Source organism: Geotrypetes seraphini, chromosome 16, assembly GCF_902459505.1.
Source record: "Geotrypetes seraphini chromosome 16, aGeoSer1.1, whole genome shotgun sequence".
Taxonomy (NCBI): Eukaryota; Metazoa; Chordata; class Amphibia; order Gymnophiona; family Dermophiidae; genus Geotrypetes; species Geotrypetes seraphini.
Window position 1 is genome coordinate 5,436,605 of NC_047099.1, and position 21,481 is coordinate 5,458,085.

At 43.3% G+C, this 21,481-nt stretch overlaps 1 protein-coding gene across 1 annotated transcript in view; it reads right to left on the reverse strand.

The window, feature by feature from the left end:
- Positions 1-21,481, reverse strand: part of LOC117349959 (myosin-6) — a 45,347-nt gene that overhangs the window by 5,754 nt on the left and 18,112 nt on the right. Inside the window, exons 16-35 of the mRNA XM_033923752.1 lie at positions 19,338-19,647; positions 19,167-19,237; positions 18,192-18,279; positions 17,675-17,792; positions 17,417-17,540; positions 16,865-17,001; positions 15,915-16,170; positions 14,300-14,542; positions 14,032-14,208; positions 13,465-13,610; positions 13,184-13,274; positions 11,500-11,889; positions 11,160-11,405; positions 8,285-8,481; positions 7,493-7,676; positions 5,627-5,792; positions 5,321-5,445; positions 4,652-4,960; positions 4,233-4,436; positions 3,832-3,957 (exon numbers count right to left, since the gene is read on the reverse strand). Of these exons, the coding sequence (XP_033779643.1) occupies positions 3,832-3,957; positions 4,233-4,436; positions 4,652-4,960; positions 5,321-5,445; positions 5,627-5,792; positions 7,493-7,676; positions 8,285-8,481; positions 11,160-11,405; positions 11,500-11,889; positions 13,184-13,274; positions 13,465-13,610; positions 14,032-14,208; positions 14,300-14,542; positions 15,915-16,170; positions 16,865-17,001; positions 17,417-17,540; positions 17,675-17,792; positions 18,192-18,279; positions 19,167-19,237; positions 19,338-19,647 (3,708 nt within the window). The remainder of the gene's footprint in view (positions 1-3,831; positions 3,958-4,232; positions 4,437-4,651; positions 4,961-5,320; positions 5,446-5,626; positions 5,793-7,492; positions 7,677-8,284; positions 8,482-11,159; positions 11,406-11,499; positions 11,890-13,183; positions 13,275-13,464; positions 13,611-14,031; positions 14,209-14,299; positions 14,543-15,914; positions 16,171-16,864; positions 17,002-17,416; positions 17,541-17,674; positions 17,793-18,191; positions 18,280-19,166; positions 19,238-19,337; positions 19,648-21,481) is intronic.

Sequence of the window (21,481 nt, forward strand, 5' to 3'; positions counted from 1 at the left end):
TTCTTACTCTTGCAGGACCAGCATAGAGGAGAATTCTCAGCACTTATTGTACGGTTGTATTTCATGTTTGAAACACAGGTATACTAACCATGATGTCATCTGCATACAGTGGCGTAGTAACGGGGAGGAGGGGGGGCGGGGGCGGTCTGCCCCAGGCGCCATCTTCCTATGGGTACGGCACCCCTCCTCCTCTCTGCCCCCCACCCTGCTCTTCTCCTTACTGCGTGCGCATGCCCCTTGCCTTCCCCGTACCTTTTTTACTTCCCCGGCGCGAGGTTGGAGCTTTGACGTCACTTCCGGAACCCGCACCTTGGAAGTAACATCAAAGGATGAGCCGACACCGACGTGGGCATGCTGCTTATGCTGGAGAAGTTGAAAGGGTACTTGGCAGGGAGGGGGCTGTTATTACCTATTATCAAATTAAGACATGGGGAAAGCCTCTGCTTACCCTGGATCGGTAGCATGGAATGTTGCTACTCTTTGGGTTTAGCCACTGTAAGAACGGGCTAAATTATTTACATTGTCCAACGCGACACGGACAAGAGGACATGGTTTGAAGCTAAGGGGGGACAAGTCCAGGACAAATGTCAGGAAGTACTGTTTTACGCAGCGAGTGGTAGACGCCTGGAATGCTCTCCCAAAGGAGGTTATTAAGGAATCCACTGTGCTAGGATTCAAAGGCAAATTAGATGCACATCTCCTTATGAGAGGCATAGAGGGATATGGGTGACTAAAACTACATCAGGTGTATACCTGACTGGGCCTCCGCGTGTGCGGATCGCCGGACTCGATGGACCATGGGTCTGATCCGGAGATGGCAGTTCTTATGTTCTTATGTTCTTATGGACTTGATGGACCTTTGGTATGACACAGTAAGGCTATTCTTATGTTCTCAAGTTACACATATAATTGACCGTATTCTATAACTCTCTATATTGTGCACCTACCTTATTCCCAGGTGGTCCTGTGGGAGCAATAGGGGCAAGAAGTGAACCCTACTCAACGGGTCATAGCAGCCATTTTGAAGATGCTATCACTAGGGGAAGGAGCGAGTGGGGTTTGCTTCTGCCCACATTACCCCCACTGGACCACTAGGGAGCTAAGATAGGCCTGGGATGGAGCATAGCCAGACCGGGTTGGGAGGTGATGGGGGGAGAGAGAGGTTAATATCATAGGCTGGGAAAGCAAGCTGTTTTGCAGGGTAGAAGGGTGCTTGGAGGGCTTTAGACATTTCTTTCTAGGGCTTGCATAAATCCATCAGCTAGCAGCGGGACAATCAGCCCCGTATATTCAAAAGTAAGGCCCACACATGGCCTGGTACTGAATATCCAGGACTAATGTAGCTGGCCACAGCTGAATATTATCCCCACTGTATACAAATTGACTTGAGCTCAGATTTGGAAAAGCCAGTTATCAAATCCAAAACGGTTGCTTCACCGTTCATTGCATTTTTTGAAAGACCAAATTCAGGGTAAAATCAAATGAGACCCAAGAACTAGTATAACATCTTAGGTAATCTGTTAGCCACCTTAACATAAGAACATTAGAATTGCTGTACTGGGACAGACCGAAGATCCATCAAACCCAGTACCCTTTTTTCCAACAGTGGCCAACCCAGATCGCAATTACCTGGCAGAAACCCAAAGAGTAGCTGAGACTGTAATTTCATAAAGCCTCATTCCACCAATGCCTAAGAGCCAATCTCATTAGTGATGTCACAATGGCTTGATTGTCCTATACTTGCAAAAGAGGCAAAAACTCATAACAATTTTTTTAGGTACATCGGAAGCAGAAAACCTTTGAGGGAAGCCAAGGGACCGCTAGATGATCGAGGATCAAAAGGGGCGCTCAGGGAGGATAAGGTCAGAGCGGAGAGATTGAATTAATTTTTTGCTTTGGTCTTTACGGAAGAAGATGTAAGAGATCTGCCTGAACCAGAAATAAGAACATAAGATTTGCCACTGCTGGGTCAGACCAGTGGTCCATCATGCTGAGCAGTCCGCTCACGTGGTGGCCCTTAGGTCAAAGACCAGTGCCCTACTAGAGTCTAGCCTTAACCGCATATATTCTGGTCCAGCAGGAACTTATCTAACATTTGCTATCCCCTATAACAGCCTCTGGAAATGGTTATCAAGGGTGAGGATGTGGAGGAACTGAAAGAAATCTTGGTGAATCTGGAAGATGTACTAAGCCAAGCCAACAAGTTAAAAAGTGATAAATCACCTGGAATGGATGATATACCTCCCAGGGTACTAAAATAACTCAAACATGAAATTGATGACCTGCTGTTAGTGATTTGTAACCTGTCACTAAAATCGTCGGTAGTACCTGAAGATTGGAGGGTGGCCAATGTTATGCTGATTTTAAAAAAGGATTGAAATTACAGACTGGTAAGCCTGACTTCAGTTCTGGGCAAAATGCTGGAAACGATTATAAAAAAATAAAATTGTGGAATATGTATACAAACATGATTTAATGAGACAAAGTCAGCATGGATTCAGCTGAGGGAGATCTTGCCTCACCAATTTTACTTAACTTCTTTGAAGGTGTGAATAAACGTGACTAAAGGTGAGCCGGTTGAAGTAGTGTATCTAGATTTTCAGAAAGTTTTTGACAAAGTTCCTGAGAAGCTCCTGAGAAAATTAAAGAGTCATGGGATAGGTGGCAGTTGTGGATTAGGAATTGGTTATTGGATAGCAAACAGAGGGTAGGGTTAAATGGTCATTTTTTTCAATGGAGGAGAGTACACAGTGGAGTTCCACGGGGATCTGTACTGGAACTGATGCTATTTAACTTATTTATAAATGATCTGGAAATTGGAATGACGAGTGAGGTGATTAAATTTGCAGATGACACTAAATTGTTTAAAGTTGTTAAAACGCATGCAGATTGTGAAAAATTTCAGGCAGATCTTAGGAAATTGGAAGACTTGAGCGTCCAAGTAGCAGACAACATTTTTTTTTTCAGTTTTGATGAAATTTTATTTAGAAAATGCACAATATAGAAAACACAACATTCATTAGCACAGCCCAATCAGAAAAAAAAACAAGTGATAAGAAAGTCTACTGCGTGATTCTTAGCAGATGAAATTTAATGTGGACAAATGCAAAGTGATGCACATTGGGAAGAATAACTGGAATCACAGTTACTGGATGCTAGGGTCCACCTTGGGGGTTAGCGCCCAAGAAAAGGACAATATGATGAAACCTTCCGTCTAGTGTGTGGCGGCGGCCAGGAAAGCAAAAAGGATGCTGGGAATAAAAAGGGATGGTTAACAAGACTAAGAATGTTATAATGCTCCTGTATCACTCCATGGTGCAATCTCACCTTGAGTACTGTGTTCAATTCTGGTCTCCTTAGCTCAAGAAAGATATAATGGGCACTAGAAAAGGTCCAAAGAAGAGCGACCAAGATGATAAAGGGGCTGGAACTCCTCTCATATGAGGAAAGGCTAAAATAGTTAGGGCTCTTCATCATGGAAAAGAGACAACTGAGGGGAGATAGGATTGAAGTCTACAAAATCTTGAGTGGAGTAGAACGGGTACAAGTATCTAGCTAGATCCCAAGTAGTAAAACCATTACGACATTGCCAAATAGTCAGGCAACATCAGCAATGCATAGACAAGTAGCTCAGGTCATGTCAACAGATTCAAAAATTCCTGTGAAAACAGAGATTCAACAAAATGGAAATTAAGTGCCCCTTATTACTCCCTATGCATTACTATCTGTGACTGGTACACCCCATGTGACTACTACTGACCACTCAGCCAATTGAGTGGTTTTATCAAAGCACTGTTAGCTTCCCTATAGGACTAGGTCTTGGGCACTTACATCAGTGATGGCTTTCTTGGCTTTCTCCTCCGCATTGCGGCACTCCTGTACAGACTCTTCCACCTCTGACTGCAGCTGAGAAAGATCTGTCTCCATTTTCTTCTTCTGATTGATCAGGCTGGTGTTCTGGACAGAAAACAGACAGAGAAAACAACATTGCTTTTTCCTACAGAAACTGTTAGGGTGGATGGTTACAGAACTATAGGGTATGTGTAAATGCACAAAAAATATCTCGGTGCAAACTGGTATGAAAGGGAGGGAAGGAGAGGTATTTTGATATGGTGTAAACTATTAACAAGGGAAAGGAAGGAGATATGATATGAGATATTAATTGATGGGACTGGATCTGGGATGGGCCAGGAAGGAACCAGTGATTAAAGTAAAAGGGAGAGTTTCTTCACCTGGGTATGAAACAGCTGCACCCTCTCGCTGGTCTCGATTAGTTCTTGTTCTGCCAGCTTGCGGGCTCGCTCTGTCTGCTCTACCACAGACCTGAGCTCTTCCAGTTCAGCTTGCAAGAGGTTGTTTCGTCTTTCTGCAATAGCGATGTTCTCTTTCAGGTCCTCATTACTCCTGATAACATCATCCAGCTGCAACTGGCAGTCCTGCAGAGATCAAAGTAAGGTGCGGGAGGGGGGCAGAATGTTGACATGGGAGGAGCCTTCAGTGGTGTATTTGGGAAAAGCCACAACAGCACATCATTAAAGAACCAGAGACCACTCAACCAAACCATTAAGAAACTCCTACCCCAACACCAGATCTCCTAGCTCTACAGATGTCTTAAATCTGGGCACACCATACTTTTAACCATTTCACTTACTTTCAAGTTAGCCTGTGCTAACTTAAGGTGTTTCTGAGCTTCAGCCGCCATCCTGTTGGCCTGGCTGAGCTGGATCTCCATCTCATTCAGATCTCCTTCCATCTTCTTCTTAATCCTCAGTGCCTCATTCCTGCTCCTGGTTTCTGCCTCCAGAGAGGTCTGCAGGGAATCTACCATTCGCTGGTGGTTCCTCTTGGCCTGCTCCATCTCCTCATCCTTCTCTGCCAGCTTCCGCTCAAAGTCTGCCTTGCTTTGATTAAATTCTAGTTGGGCTCGGAGGATTTTTCCTTCCTCATGCTCCAGGGAAGCCTGGGGAGATTTAAGGATTTTCTTGTTAAGAATGGGGAACCCTCATCACAACTAAAAATATTTTAAGTACACCAAAGTGTTCAAGAAGCTACTTTTGACTTAAATAGCCACAGGAAGCAGTGAGAATCCACTGATTACTCAATTTGACAGAAAAAGCTGCATCTCTAAGCACATTTCTTAACATGTTTGTTTTTTGGTATGTTGCCTACACTCCAGGAACTCTGCCAAATTCTCTTGGCTTTGAGCTTTGTGACTCAAAAGACTCAAGACTAGTCCCAGATCCACATGGACATTTTAATGAACATAGGAAAGCAAGACAGTTCTCAGCTCAACCTGTTAACGGATCAGGATTGTGCTCACCTCAGCCTCTTCCAGAGCTGCCTGCAGCTCCATCTTCTCCTGTTCCAACTGCTTTCGGACCTTCTCCAGCTCATGGATGCTTTTTCCATTCTCTCCTAGCTGTGAAGTAAGGTCTGAGATCTCCTCTATTGACAAAAGATAAGAAGTATGGAAAGAAGAGATTTGGGAGCCCATCTTCACTTTCCCAGCTGCATGTTGAACTCAAGAGAAATGCCCCTACTTAACCACAAACTCCACCCCCCCCCCAACTACTGAATATGAGCTTGAGTTAGCATCACTTCTCCCACCTTCTACTCACATTCTTACCTTGAAGGTTCTTGTTCTCTCTCTTGAAGGTCTCCAGATGTTCCAGGGACTCCTCATAAGCATTTTTCAGCTTGAAGAGCTCAGTACTAAGACCTCGGGCTTCTTTCTGAGAGGCTTCCAACTCTGCTTGAGACTCATCAAACTTTTGCTTCCATTCAGCCAGAATCTAGGAGGTTGTGAAGCAAGTTTAAAGAACTCCTTGAGCCAGTATTAGTATGATAGCTAATCAAACAAGAGGAAACTTCAGTATATAGAAGAATTACGTTATTACCTCTTCAAAGTTCAATTTGTTAATATTTTTGCTCTTCTTTTTCATAAGAACTTAAGAATGGCCATACTGGGACAGACCAAAGGTCGATCAATTTCCTGTATCCTTTTTTCCAACAGTAGCCAACCCAGGGTCCAAGTACCTGGCAGAAACCCAAAGAGTAGCAACATTCCAGAGCTGAGGTTGTGATGTCATAAAGCCTCATTCCACCAATGCCTAAGAGCCAACCTCATCAGTGGTGTCACAATGGCTTGATTGTCCTAGACTTGGCTCACATAAGAGTTGCTGTATTGGGACAGACTGAAGGTCCATCAAGCCCAGTATCCTGTTTCTAACAGTGGCCAACCCAGGTCCCATGAACCTAGTTAGATCCCAAGTATTACAACAGATTTTATGCTGCTTATTCTGGGAATAAGCAGTGGATTTTCCCAAGCCATCTCAATAATGGCCTATGGACTTCCTTTCATGTGTTTCCTTTTTTTCTCTACATTTATTTTTTTATGATTCAGAAATTTCCTTGTGCTGTTTTGTACATGCAACTGAACTAATCTAATCTAATCTTTGGTTTATATACCAGGCCATCTCCCAGTGGAGCTCGACTCGGTTCACATATAATTAAGACTAGAGTACATAGCAGAAAACATAGGAAAAGGAAGAACTAATTAAAAACTAAAGTACATAAGAAAAGCATAAGAAAAATAACTATAATATTATCATTTCATTGAGGCTGTGGTTAAACCATTTAAAAATTGTGAGAACATCAAAGTTTTCAGGAATTTACGAAATAATTGCAGCTGGCCTAAAAGCCTAATGGAGTCAGGAAGTTCATTCCAGATCTCTACAAACTTGAAAACAAAAGATCGACTGAGCTTCCCAGCAGATTTAAGTCCCTTAAAGGAAGGGATGGCTAACTTATATCTTTGTGTGTTTCTCAAATGACAAAGTCTAAGGTATTCCAAGATAAGGGGACGAAAGGATCAAATATTCTATAGAGAAGCTTGAAGACTATGCATGCACATTTAAACTGGATCCTAAAGCGAATTGGGAGACAGTGAAGCTTTATCAACAAAGGGGAAACATGATCATACTTTCTTTTCCCAAAAATGAGCTGAGCTGCAGTATTCTGTATTAACTGAAGTTGTTTTAGACTGCCCTGCATAATACCCAGTTAAACTGAGTTACAGTCTGGTGCCATGATCTTTCTTTTGCACCTTTCCAGAGATTCAGTTTGCCCTGTCTGATATCTCACTCAGCAACATACTAGTCTGAGCTTTGTAGATCCTGGGCCAGAGGTCAAGCACCAGGACTTCTTCTGAACTCTGCAATAATAGGCTCTGAATCTGGCCACCAAGTGGCACCCTTAAGTATTGACCACAACTCCAGAGAATGGGCCAAGATTGCTCCCTTGGCAAGATCTTCAGTCCATTTCAGGAACTGAACCAGGGTCCTTCCTCATTGTAGTGTACTGCCAGTTAGCCACTTGGCTATTTTTTCTTTCTCTAAGCTTACATAGAAACATGATGGCAAATAAAGGCCAAATGGCCCATCTAGTCTGCCCATCCGCAGTAACCAGCTTGAGGTAGATTGGTCCCTTCTACCTTGTCAAAGTTCCTCTGCTTTTTGTCCAGAGCTGCAGCGGCCGCATTAGACCTCTCCAGATCCACCATCAGGTCTTCAATCTCATTCTGCAGTCGGTGCTTGGTCTTCTCTAGGGAAGAACACTTGGCGTTCACTGACTCTACAGCCTCCTCTGCATCCTGCAACCTCTGGGTCAGCTTCTTCCTGTCAGATAACCATAGGAGAGGAGCCATTAATAATAGTGGCCAATTAACCATGAGAGAACCATTACCAAAGGGTCTGCAGGAGGGGGGTTGGGGGGGGGTGCGGAGGAGGGGTAGTGGTTTACCCAAACCAAAGACACATGATCAAATCGTTACCATGGGGCCTACAGGAAAAAGATACCAATGCCAAGGAACCAAGAAAGAATTATTACAAAGGGTTCTGGACAGAGGAAGCTTTTGATATCAAGAAATCCTGAGGAAATCAATATTGAAGGATTTCAAGGAGGAGTTGGTTAAAGCTAAAAAAGATTCACCAGAGGATCTTTACAGAGTGAGAAGTCCACCTACCTGGACTAAGTCATGTGACAGTCTTCTAACCAACAAGCTTTCTGCTCGTCTTATACATAAGTAAGAAACATAATTCAAGCACAAAGCTTATCTGTTAAAAGAAGTTCCATCGTGGGAGAAGAAACAGATGAAAGCACCAAATACTCAGCTAGCGAAATCTACAAAGCAAATACATTTTTCACCCTTCTTCCTTCTTGGAGGATACAAATGGTGTTGGAGCCTATCCACCCTCTCTCTTGGAGGCAGTAAGAGTATACTTACTTGGCCTCCTCCAACTCCTCGGTTCTTTGGATGGCATCTGTCTCATACTTGGTCCGCCACTGTGCCACCTCGGAGTTAGCCTTGGAGAGAATACGCTGGAGTTCCGCTTTGGCCTCCTGCTCCTCTTCAAACTGCTCCCGCAGCAGGTCACAATCGTGCCGGGCAGACTGAAGAGCGTGTGCCAGGGCGTTCTTGGCCTGGGGAAGAATCAAAGGCAAAAAAGTTGGTATGGAGAACTGAAAAAGCATATCAGAGTTTTGAGTTTCAAGTTTATTAGGGTTTGATATACCGCTTACCAATCGGTTTACAAAAACAATGTTTAAATAATTTTTTTTTTTAATTAAAATTGGGTAAAATAGACAACACAAATGACAATACGTGATACAAAAGGAAAACAGTTTTGAGATACATTGTTTCTGAAAATAAGAAAGGGAAGGGATGAGAAGGAACAAATTGGAACGGGAATAAGCTAATTTAATGGCCTGATTCATACTCCAAATGTGTCTTTAAAAAGAAAGGTTTTTAGGCTTGCTTTCAATTTAGCCAGGTTAGTTTCTTGCCTCATATTTGAAGGGTGAGAGTTCCACAACGTGGGTGCAATCACAGAGAAGATTATTTTACAGCTCGTGTCATAAAAGATCTGGCGGATGGATGGCGTAACCAGCAGATATTGTTGGGACGATCAAAAAACTCTGGATGTTGTGTATGTAATTAACAGTCTATCTATAAAAGCAGGTGAGTGAACTAATTTGACTTTAAAGGTAAGGAGAAGAATTTTGAATGTGATTCTGGAGTAACATGAATGTTTCTATAGGCTCAGAGACATTGACCTGCACTGTCATATGCATTTTCATTAACAGAACTACAGGAGAATCCAGGGGCGTAGTAAGGGCAGTGAGCGAGGGTGCCTTGTTGGTGGGGGCGCTGGCACCCCTACTCCTCTCCGGCCCCCCGCCTCTTCCCATTCCTCCCCTCCACGCACGTGCTTCTCTTCCCTTCCCCCATACCTCTAGTTGAAGTTGGTCACCAATGTGCGCTTCGTGACTCCATCGGCTCTCCTGCTGATCTCACTTCCAGGTGTCGCGCATAGGATGTGACATCAGAGGGAGAGCTGATGGGGTCGCGAGGAGCACATTGACCGCCGCGAGCAACAACTTCTACTAGAGGTACGGGGGAAGGGAAGGGGGCGTGTGCGGCAGATGGGATCGGGGAAGGTCACGGGAGGGGTGCCACCAGCCCGGGCACCTCTCACCCTCACTACGCCTTCTTATTTTGCCATCATTACTCTTACATCTTTTTGTTGACAGTACAGGGCCATGGTGAGACCTCATCTGGAGTACTGTGTGCAATTCTGGAGGCCACATTACAGTAAAGATGTGCGCAGAATTGAATCGGTTCAACGGACGGCCACCAGGATGATCTCGGGGCTCAAGGGTCTCTCGTACGAAGAGAGACTGAAAAAATTGCAGCTCTACACTCTTGAGGAACGTAGGGAGAGGGGAGACATGATCGAAACATTTAATTACCTCACAGGACGTGTTGAAGTGGAAGATGATATTTTCTTTCTCAAGGGACCCTCGGCCACAAGAGGGCACCCGCTCAAACTCAAGGGCGGAAAATTTCATGGCGACACCAGAAAGTATTTCTTCACAGAGAGAGTGGTTGATCATTGGAACAAGCTTCCAGTGCAGGTGATCGAGGCAGACAGCATGCCAGACTTTAAGAATAAATGGGATACCCATGTGGGATCCCTACGAGGGTCAAGATAAGGAAATTGGGTCATTAGGGCATAGACAGGGGGTGGGTAAGCAGAGTGGGCAGACTTGATGGGCTGTAGCCCTTTTCTGCCGTCATCTTCTATGTTTCTATGTTTCTATGACCCATGAATTGAAGCCCGGTGCTGGCAGGTGTGTCTGGACAAGAATTTAGATGGTTTGGGCAAGAAGAAAAAAATTTACATGTAGTGTTTGGGAAGGAGATCAGGCCCCTATTAAGGAATGCTGAGAAATATTTACACAGTGATACAGTGATGGCGTTTTCTGGAATATTTAATTCAGAAGCCAAAATAAATGTTTTGTGGAACACTTTTGTGATTATTTTCCATAGAGAGTCTGAGTAATCTATGTGTTTCTTTTTAGTGAAAATGACCTGATCCACAGGGCATCTAGGCCCCGATTCTATAAAGGACATTGTTTGCACGTCTACATCTCACCTAAAACCTGATTCTCTAAAGGACACCTAACTTAGGCATCTAAACTGCACCTAACTTTAGATGCATTTTGCAGAATCAGGGCCCTAGTGTCTCTTTCGTTAAGGCTGTTGTGTATCTGAGGTGTGTCTTGTGTGGGAGAGTGGATTCTCTGGTTTGAGATTTACAAGAGCAGAATTTAGGATAGTATCAGTGATGTAAATTCTACCCAAGCATCCTCTGTAGTGTAAGTGGAGACCAGGGAAGTTGGGGGTTCACGAATAACTTCCTCTTAGTATCTTCTCATTGGACTAGCACTTGACTGACTTATTTTTGGATTTTTAACTCATCAAGTCACTATGACTCGAACCCAAGTCGATGGCACATTGCACACAGTATCTTCGAAGGTGTATCTTTCCTGCTCTGAGGGTCTTTCTAATATTTTGCCAGGGAGCCCTTAATTTGAACATCTTCCATTGGATGGTAGGCAAGAGGGTTATTTAGTAAAATTTATAAAAAAAGGTCCAGTGTGATAGCGATGTTCCACTTCTATTATCTCTGAACCTATATAGATATATTATTTATCTGGAAGATAGTATTTTAGCATGTTATTTCAAATAAATAATAATTTAAAAAAAAGATATTTCAACATAAATAAAGTTTATGATAAAAAAAAGAGATAGTTACCTTAACTTCCTCTTCCAGTTGCCTTTTGAGGTCTTCCAGTTGTTGGGTGTAGGTTTGCTTGCCACGGGTCAGCTGGGAGACCAGGGCTTCTTTTTCATCCAGACGCCTGGACAACTCACCATTATCTGTCTGCAGTTTTGCCTTCTGAATGGTGAAATCATTAAGGATCCGTTGTGTCTCTTCCAGCTTTGACCTATGTTCATTCATCTGGTCTTCAAGTGTGCGACACATTTTATCCAGGTTCACCTACAGCAGGGGAGAGTTATCAAAAGGCTTTATGCAGGAAAACCAGAACTAGAGGAAGCGGGAGTATTCTTTTCTTGTGGACAAGGACATATACCTTGGCTTTGACCGTTTGCTCCATGTTGGAGGCCACATCATCCAGCTCCAGTTTCAACTCACTCTTCTCCTTCTCCAGCTTCTGTTTCACCCTCTGTAGGTTGTCAATCTGTTCGCTCAGCTCAGCCACAGAATCTGCATGCTTCTTTCGTAATGTGGCAGCAGTGGCTTCGTGGTGCAGTGTGGACTCTTCTAGGTCCCTTCTTAGCTTCTGGAACTCTGCCTCCCGCTTCTTGTTCATTTCTATCTGGAGAGAGGTGGCACCCCCTGCCTCCTCCAACCGCTCACTGATCTCCTCCAGCTCCCGTGCGAGGTCAGAGCGCTGCTTCTCCACTTTGGCTCGCGCAGCTCTTTCAGCTTCCAGCTCCTCCTCAAGCTCCTCGATGCGAGCCTAGGTCAAGGAAATAAGATAGGGGATCTGAGTAAATCTCCAGAATCCATGAAAGGCTTAACTGGAATGGGGTACTGGGGAAAATGTTTCATAAGAAAGAGGATTTTGCAGAGAGAATACCAAGTTCTAAACCTGAAGACAAAGGCAATGGAGAGACACCAAGCCCTATTTGAGAACATAATAGAGAAATAAGCATTCTAGATCGCAATGGACATTAAGCTGCAAGTAATATTCAAAAGACCATGTGTTCTAGATCAGGGTGATGTATAACAGTAATGTAATCTACTGAGCTGGGAAGATTGTTCCAGAACATGATGTCTTTTATCACTTCACATTTAGATTATTGCAATACGTTATATAAAGGAATCACCCAAAAGGAAACTGCAGATTATCCAAAATACTGCAGTCAAACTTCTCTCAAAAAGGAAAAAAAAATACGATCACATGACTCCTCTCTTGTACAAGGTTCATTGGTTGCCAAGTCTAATCTTAAAACTTTGTTATTTAGTGATGCATATGACTAGATACATTAAGTCAGTCTAAGTCTAAACGGTTCAGTAGCTTGATTGTAGATCATCGCTCTATCAAAGAACTTTCCTTTATCCTCACCCTTTTATGCTCATGTATTTTTCCTTTCCCTTCTTTTCTATCAATAATGTAGTTCTTTTCCAGCTCCCTATTTTATTTTCCTTTATGTATCATATTTATCGTCTAATTATATGTACAATTTAGCTCTTTTATGTAAGTTATTCTAACGGTCTAACCCCTTTTTTTAAATTGTACACTGCTCAGTCATGTAATGAGCTGTATATCAAAATTTAAATAAACTTGGAAAACTCAGTAATGTCCTATATTGCCGTGGTAATATTCTCAGTCATTGAGGTCTTATGTTTAAGAGTGTATTGTCATGGGAATAAATGTCATATATTACACTGGGCATTTGCATAATGAGAGACATTATTTTCCAGATCAGTTATTTGAGGCGTTAACCTTAGAAGATTCTCTGTCAAGATCTCATGCTCCAGAGCATGTTACCACACTATGATCATGCAATGTGCTACACAGACATGCCTAGCACGCGACTCACACACGTCTGGGCCCAGACAGAAGGTTCTCTGTAAGAATATAAAAATAGCCTTACTGGGTCAGACCAATGGTCCATCAAGCCCAGTAGCCCATTCTCATGGTGGCCAATCCAGGTCACTAGTACCTGGCCAAAATCCAAGGAGTAGCAATATTTCATGCTACCGATCTAGATAAGACTGGTATCTGTTTTTTGAGCAGTGCATTATACCTGGTTCTCCTTTAGTTTCTTCTGGAGCTGCATGCCTATCAGCTGCTCATCCTCGATCTTGCTGTTCAGCTGGTTTAAATCAAAGTCTTTCCTGCAAGGACAGTCACAGATATTAGCTGGGTTTCTTTTTCCTCACCGTGATCTGCCCCTCCCCGGATCTAGCATCAATTTTTACATTATTAAGCAACAGAAAAAAATGGTAAGACTTGGTACTTTTGTTTAAGGAAAGATATTTATTTTTGCATACTGTAAGTTGATAGTTGGTAAGGGGCACCACTCACTTCTTCAGTTTCTCTTCTAACTGGATTTTGTCATTTTCTAAGTCCATGACATTCTCTTGGGTCAGTTTCAAGTCTCCTTCCAGCTTCCTCTTTGCTCGTTCCAGGTCTATCCTAACTTTCTTCTCTTGCTCCAGAGATCCTTCCAGCTAGAAGAGAGCAAAAGACAGACCCAGGGAGCATTAGTAATCCTGCTCTACTGCTCTACCCTAGCTTTGCAGATCCACTCTGCTAAGAGCTAATCAGGCATCATTAGGGTTGCTTTTTAAGTGGGCCAACAAATCTGGGAACTGACACTGAAAATTAGCAGAACTCAGATAGCTCCAGGCTCTGCTCCAACTTCATTCCCAGACCACTCCAGAACTAACCAGAGAGTGCTGTAGTGGTCAGAGCAGCTATTCAGTGGCACTCTTTGGTCAAGCCTCTCTTCTCTGCTAAAATTGTTTTGAAAATCGATCCCCTGAACATTTGGGAAGCATGATTCTATTACTACAGCGACATCATCATTCACATCCATTCCTTTGAACTACTCAATAATAGTATAATCCATCTCTGTCGTTCATCACTTACATCATCAACTTGTTGCTCCAGCTTGAGTTTGGCTTTGGTCAATGTGTTGACCTTGTCTTCCTCAGCCTGAAGGTCGTCCAGGGCCTGCTGGTGGGCCTCCTGCAGAGATTTCTTCTCCTTGGTCAGTTTGGCAATGATCTCATCCAGACCAGCCATCTCTTCAGTGAGGTTTTTGACCTATTAAATGGGAGAAAGGCAACATAGTCATGAAGCCAATAATAATTATTTTATGGCCTTAGCCATGGAGAAATTAATGTGAGCTCCTCACCTTGTTCTCTGTGGCATGTTTCTCTTTTTCCACCTTGGCCAGGGTTAGCTCAAGGTCATCAATGTCCTTCTTGAGCTCAGCACACTCATCCTCCAGCTTCCTCTTCTTGGCAGTCAGCTCAGCATTCATTTCCTCCTCATCCTCCAGCCGTTCTGTCTGTTCCTTCAGTTTGGCCTCCAATTGTATCTTGTTCTTAATAAGCTGATCACAGCGTTCTTCTGCATCATTCATGTTGTCTTGCTCCTGCAAAGATAGAGATTCCCAATATTTGTTGTATTTGCAAAAAGATTTTCTCATCTTTTCTACTGATTCCCCCTGGATTACCACAAAGCAAGGCTTATTTTTGGGTGCAATGCCATAGACCCCAGTCGATCTCTGATTTTTGCCTCATTTTCTCACAACCTGGGATCTTTTGTGATTGTTCCAAGCATTTCTGTCTCCACCATCACTGGAAAACCATCTACCATGCCTTCTCTGAGAAATACTTTCTAATTTTGCTCTTGAGTTTCTTCCTTGGGACACCATAAGTTAAGGCTTCCCATATTGTTGCAACCCTAATGGGGTCCCATATTGGGCAGGCAAGAAAAGAAATCTCATCACCCTGCACCTCCTGAAAAGCCTGGGCTATAGTTAGACTTGTGTGGGTGCCTTGGAACATGGGGAATTTGGCAGGGTTGGCTGAGATGCTGCAGAAGGGCAAGAAGCTGCAGTGTGGATGAAAAATTAGGCCTCTAGGGGTCGCGACCATATAATGTTTGATAAGTACTGTTCTAGAGCGTTCTTTCTTCTGAAAAAGGGAAAGGAATTTGATATGCTGTCTTTCTGTGGTTATAATCAAAGCAATTTACCTGCTATATACAGATACTTATTTTGGTAGAGGACTTATACCTTCTTTTATTATCACTAGCTCTGGAACTATGGGGGTAATTCCATAAGGAGCTGCCTGGTTGCAGGTAAATCTCTCTCTCGGGTACTTGTGATCTGACCTGGCCACTGTTTGAAGCAGGATGTCTTTAGTCTGACCCAGTATGGCAGTTCTTAGGTTCTTGATCCGGCCTAGTGGGAGAGTGTGTACTGTCATAGCCCATAATTTTCTGATGGGCATGTACATAGGTGGAACTCAAGGAAATGCACATAAGTCATGGAATTCTATCAGTAGAACATAAGAGTTGCCATACTGGGACAGAACAAAGGTCCATCAAGCCCAGTATCCTGTTTCCAACAGTGGCCAATAATAAACTCTTTCACATAATATGCAACTGCACAGGCTGAAACAAAAAAGGCTTTCAGCAGCTCTTCAACTCACCATCATCCAGGCGTCTATTTCTCTTTATAGAATAGGCTTCAAATAGGTGCCATGACCTGCGCTATAATGGGTGTCCTGTCATGCCCTCTATGTGATAAGAAATCTATCATATATTGTATATAAACATGTATTGACAAGAGATACGTTGTTTGAATTTCTATATTTTTATGGATTGTAAACCACCTTAGGATAATTTGGGAAAGGCATAGCTCAAATTCAGTAGAAGTAATAAAAGTAAATTAACATATGTAATGGTCTTGTTCTTACTTATATAATATGGATAGATACATATATTTGCAGGTCACTCACAGCCTGGACTTGAAGCTGCAGGTCATTCTTCTCCTGGAGGAGGGAAACCATCTTCTCCTCCAGTTCCTTCCGACGGGCCTCAGACTTCTCCAGGGCCTCTTTCAGCTTCTGGAACTCATCCTTCATGTTCTGCATCTCCTTCTCTGTCTCCGCAGTCTTCAGCAGTGGCTTGATCTTGAAGTAGAGCTTCATCCAGGGCCAGTTCTTCACCCCCATGAAAGCACGGATGTTCCATTGGATGACCAGCAGGGCATCACTGTGTCAAGAGGAGAAGCCAAAAGGAGACAAGAAGCATTAGAAGGAGAGGGAGAAGAACGCTCCTTTGCATTCTTACAACCTAACTTTGAAATTACTCATCAACGTCAAACTTACGTGGAGTAATAGAACATTATGGGGCTCATAATCGAAACTTAAATATGTCTAAAAATCCACCCAAGTCAGCACTTGGTTGTCCTAAAAGACAGGTCGTCCAAGTACTGATAATTGAAATTGCTTTTTGGACGTATCCAAGGACATTTTAGGCCTCTGAATTCTGCTGTGCACCCAGAGCTAAAAGGGGCATTTTTAGAGGCGTGGTTAGGGTGAAATGTGGGCCGACTTAGACTCTCCAATTTCAATACCTTCTGGAAACCATGGCCACATATTCTCCATAGATAAGTTAGACTTCTGCCCTCAAAGTCTTTGAGATAAGGATGTCCTTTGTTAAGAAAAGAGGACATCCCATTCAAGTGTATTCAGGCAATCTACATGCACGTTGACCCCAACCACACTTATCCAGTAGTGGAAGAACCACATTAATCAATCCAGAAAGTTCTGGATGCTAATAAGGTCTAGAGGGGACTCAAAATCCCAGATGCACTAGGACTGGATTTCATGGTCATCATTTTAGAAGTGTTGAAGGCTTATAAAACTCTGCTTCCCCCATAGTTGTATTGATGCATCCTTCTTACCGACGTTCCACAATCTTCTTGAATTCTAACCGCATCAACATTCCACGGGACTGTGCTTGGATCCGTGTGATGATCCGGGACAAGCTCTCATCCCTCATCTCCTCCAGCAGCCCCAGGAGACCAGCCTTGAAGAAAACCTACAGAGTGGAGACAATTCAAGGAGAAACATCTGTTCAGTAACACAAGAGAGTGGCAATGGATGGAGATAAAGACGGAGCAACACAGTGAACAATAACATCGAGCTAGGGTCCTTGATAATGGAGGTTGTTCAGGGTTTGTTCTCAGGCACCATGATGAGGGTCTTGAGGATGGAGTGTGTTTTGAGTAGCAGAGAATAGTGTTTCCAACAGCATGTATACTAGTTATGAATGATAGCACTTCAAGCAGTACCTCATAACATTATGATGGACAATGGAGCGTATCATAACTGTACACAGACATTGCCTCCAGCGGATGCATGCTAGAGTGCTGGGAGATGACATGTCTCATCTAACATTATAATGGGATGATGGGAGATGGGATACATATGTATTCAAGTGTTTCTATGCCCACCTTGGTGTGTCCAAATTTATACTGGCTGTGATCAATATCCAGAGATCCCAGGAGCTTTTCTGCCCCTTTCTTGCTATCGATAAATTGTCCCTCAGGGATAGCTGAGGGATTCAGAATTCGGTATCTGGAGGAAGAAAAGAATATCAATCATTGATATCTTCATCAACAACCATCGAAATGACCTTCAACACTAGCCAGGTGCCCTACAATCCTATCAGGAACCTGTAAAGCAGCCATTACAGGTAATCCATAATTGACCTTTGACGGAAATCTCCATAGAGGATTCGGTTGGGAAATCCCTTCCTGCAGATTCGGATTCCCTCCAGGACACCATTGCAGCGCAGTTGATGCATCACCAGGGGGTTATCCATGACACCTGTCGGAGACATGGAGGGAGACAGTGAAAGCAAACATAGAAACATAGAATCATGATGTCAGATAAAGGCCAAATGGCCCATCTAGTCTGCTCATCTGCAGTAACCATTATCTCTTTCTTTCTCTCCGAGAGATCCCACATGCCTATCCCAGGCCCTTTTGAATTCAGACACAGTCTCTGTCTCCACCACCTCTTCTGGGAGACTGTTCCATGCATCTACCACCCTTTCTGTAAAAAAGTATTTCCTTAGATTACTCTGGAGCCTATCACCTCTTATCTTCATCCTATGCCCTCTCATTGCAGAGTTTCCTTTCAAATGAAAGAGACTTGACTCATGCACATTTACATTACGTAGGTATTTAAATGTCTCTCATCAAGTGGCATCATTCAGACACTCACCTGGCGCTTTCCGTTCATTTGGGATGAGGCAGCGAACAAAATGAGGGTGAGTTGTCTTCAGATTGGCCATCAGCTTATTAAGATTCTCCTATAGTGAGAAAGTAGAGAAAACATTGTTAATTCTTGTATGGCAAAGCCAAGGTTGCCCAGTTAGAAGAAGACACTGGAATACATTTTCCAAGCTGCACCACTCTGCATGTCAGTGAGATGCCATTGATATGAGATTCTAAATAAGGACAATGAAATTGCATTTTGAATCAATGAGTTAATGACCATTTCCTAAACATAGAAACACGACAGTAGATAAAGGCCAAATGGCCCATCCAGTCTGCCCATCTGCAGTAACCATTATCTCTTCCTTTCTCTAAGAGATCCCCCAGGCTTTTTTGAAATCAGACACAGTCTCTGTCTCTACCACCTCTTACAAGATACTGTTTCACACATCTACCACCCTTTCTATAGAAAAGTATTTCCTTAGATTACTCCTGAGCCTATCACCTCTTAACTTCATCCTATGCCCTCTCATTGCAGAGTTTCCTTTCAAATGAAAGAGACTCGACTCATGCACATTTATGCACATAGATATTTAAACGTCTCCATCATATCTCCCCTCTCCCACCTTTCCTCCAAAGTATACAGATTGAGATCTTTAAGTCTGTCCCCATACGCCTTATGATGAAGACAATGCACCATTTTAATAGCCTTCCACTGGACCGACTCCATCCTTTTTATATCTTTTTGGTATGTATCTCACTTAGAAAATGGATAAGCGACAATAACAAATTTTAATAAAAACTTGGAGGTGCGGCTTCCAGAATTGTACACAATATTCTAAATGAGGTGGATTTTGGCTACAGAATGAGAGCCTCTTAGTGAAACTGTGCTATGGAATGAACTAGTGAGAGACTCCTGGCTATAGGATGAGTTATTGACAGCCTCCTGGTGGAATTGGGCTGTGGGATGAAGAATACATACCCGGTGGAGAGCCGACACTGTCTGGAATGAGGATCCCTTTTTTTTGGCCCCTTTGCCTCCTTTGCCAGTGTCTTCATATACATATGAGAAAATAAGAAGTACATGAGAAACTGAGAAATCAGAGGGTCTGGCATCAGGATCAGATACAATGGCATTTAATTCCCTCCTTACCTGAGTCTGACCCAGCATAGTTGGAAAATAAAGTGGCTAGGAGCTTGAGGGAGCTTTTTTGGTAGAGGCCTACCACGGTCTCATTGAGGGGATCCTTGTTCTTCTGCAGCCACCCCATGATGTTGTAATCCACGGTCCCCGCATAGTGCATCAGTGCAAAGTGGGCCTCGGGCTTGCCCTTGATGTTGCGAGGCTTCTGGAAGTTGTTGGACTTGCCCAGGTGGTTGTCGTACAGTTTGGCCTTGAAGGTCATGTCCGTGGCTTTGGGGAACATGCACTCTTCCTCCAGGATGGACATGATTCCCAGTGGCTGGGAAGATGAGAGGAAAAAAAGAGAGAGAACATCAGAGAAAGCTTTTCGGGAACTGGGGGAAGGTTAAAGCCTTTTGTAAAGTCTGTAGCGTTTTCAGAAGTGCTACCTACATATGGAAAAGGAGGGGAAAGAGTAGGAAATACTGAGAACAGCCTTACAACCGCTCTCTTTAAAGATGCTTATGAGATCTATTCCTAGAACTAACTGTGCATGAGACTCTGACAATTGGCCACACTTTAAAGACTCCTGTTATTCCTTTCGTTCTTCCCAGTCCCCTTTCTTTTTACTTTCATGCAATCTATCCTACCCACTTCCCTTACAGAGTAAGTTTTGTCTGTAATGTTCATGTAGTCTGTTTTCCCCATTTTTAAATTTTTAAAATCTTTATATAATTGTAAACCGCTTTGCATTCAAATGCGGTATATGAAGACTAAATAAATAATAATAATAGCTTTATATCCCGTCATACCTTTCAGTGCAAGACGGTTTACAAAAAGAGAGGCTTCAGGAATGCAGCGAAGTTACATCATGAGCAGGAAGTAGGAGTAAACAAAGAGGCGTGTAACACAATTATATCTATCAGAAGGCAGGAGCATGCAAGTAGACAGAGAGGAAATCATTTAGTAGATGACGGCAGATAAAGACCCGAATGGTCCATCCAGTCTGTTCAACCTGATTCAATTTAAATCTTCTGAGCTATTTCTGGGCAAGAATCCAAACTTCTACCCGGTACTGTGCTTGGGTTCCAATTACTGAAGTCCCTGCCAAAGCCCACTCCAGCCCACATACACCATCCCAGCCACTGAAGCCCTCCCCAGCCCATCCTCAACCTTGCAAGTCTGCCCAGTACTGGCCTTAGTTCTTCAATATTTACTATTATTTTCTGATTCTAGATCCTCTGTGTTCATCCCACGCATCTTTGAACTCCGTCACCGTTTTCCTCTCCACCACCTCTCTCGGGAGCACATTCCAAGCATCCACCACCCTCTCCGTAAAGTAGAATTTCCTAACATTGCCCCTGAATCTACCACCCCTCAACCTCAAATTATGTCCTCTGGTTTTACCATTTTCCTTTCTCTGGAAAATATTTTATTCTACGTTAATATCCAAATCATATCTCCCCAGGTACTCAAGCATTTTCCCTATCTGTCCCGGCAGGCTCACAATCTATCTAAAGTACCTGGGGCAATGGAGGATTAAGTGACTTGCCCAGGGTCACAAGATGCAGTGTGGGTTTAAACCCACAACCTCAGGGTGGGGAGGCTGTAGCTTTAACCACTGCACCACACTCTCCCAACACATTTGTCAAATAAATGGGGTTTTCAGTGATCTTCTGAATGATCCTGAAACTTCAATAGCTGGCTCAGAGCCTGGTGTCATCCAGAAGGCTTTAGGTACATAGGAGGATGGGGCAAATCATGGAAGATGGACTGCATCTTACTAGGACAGGTAAAAGAATCCTTGCTGAGAAATTCAGGCAATATGCTTCTAGACATTTAAACTAGAAGGTGGGGGTGGCAAACTTATGCAGGACACTTATGGTGGCCACCCCCAGCAAAGGTCAAGATGTGATAGTGGTAAAGATAGCAATGTACACAACAATATTAGTGATACCCTTCTTAGCAAGGCAACAGGCAGTGAGACTAAACAAACTAGACAAAACAATTAAAATTGCCACAGAAAAGTAGCTGGAAAGCAATAATCACAAATGCTTGTAGTCTAGGCAACAAAAATTATGATCTGCAAGCCAGGGGTGTCAAACTCAGGCCCGTGGGTCAAATCTGACCTGTGAGAAAATACCCTTTCTGTTCCTTCCCTTCCTCCATCCCAT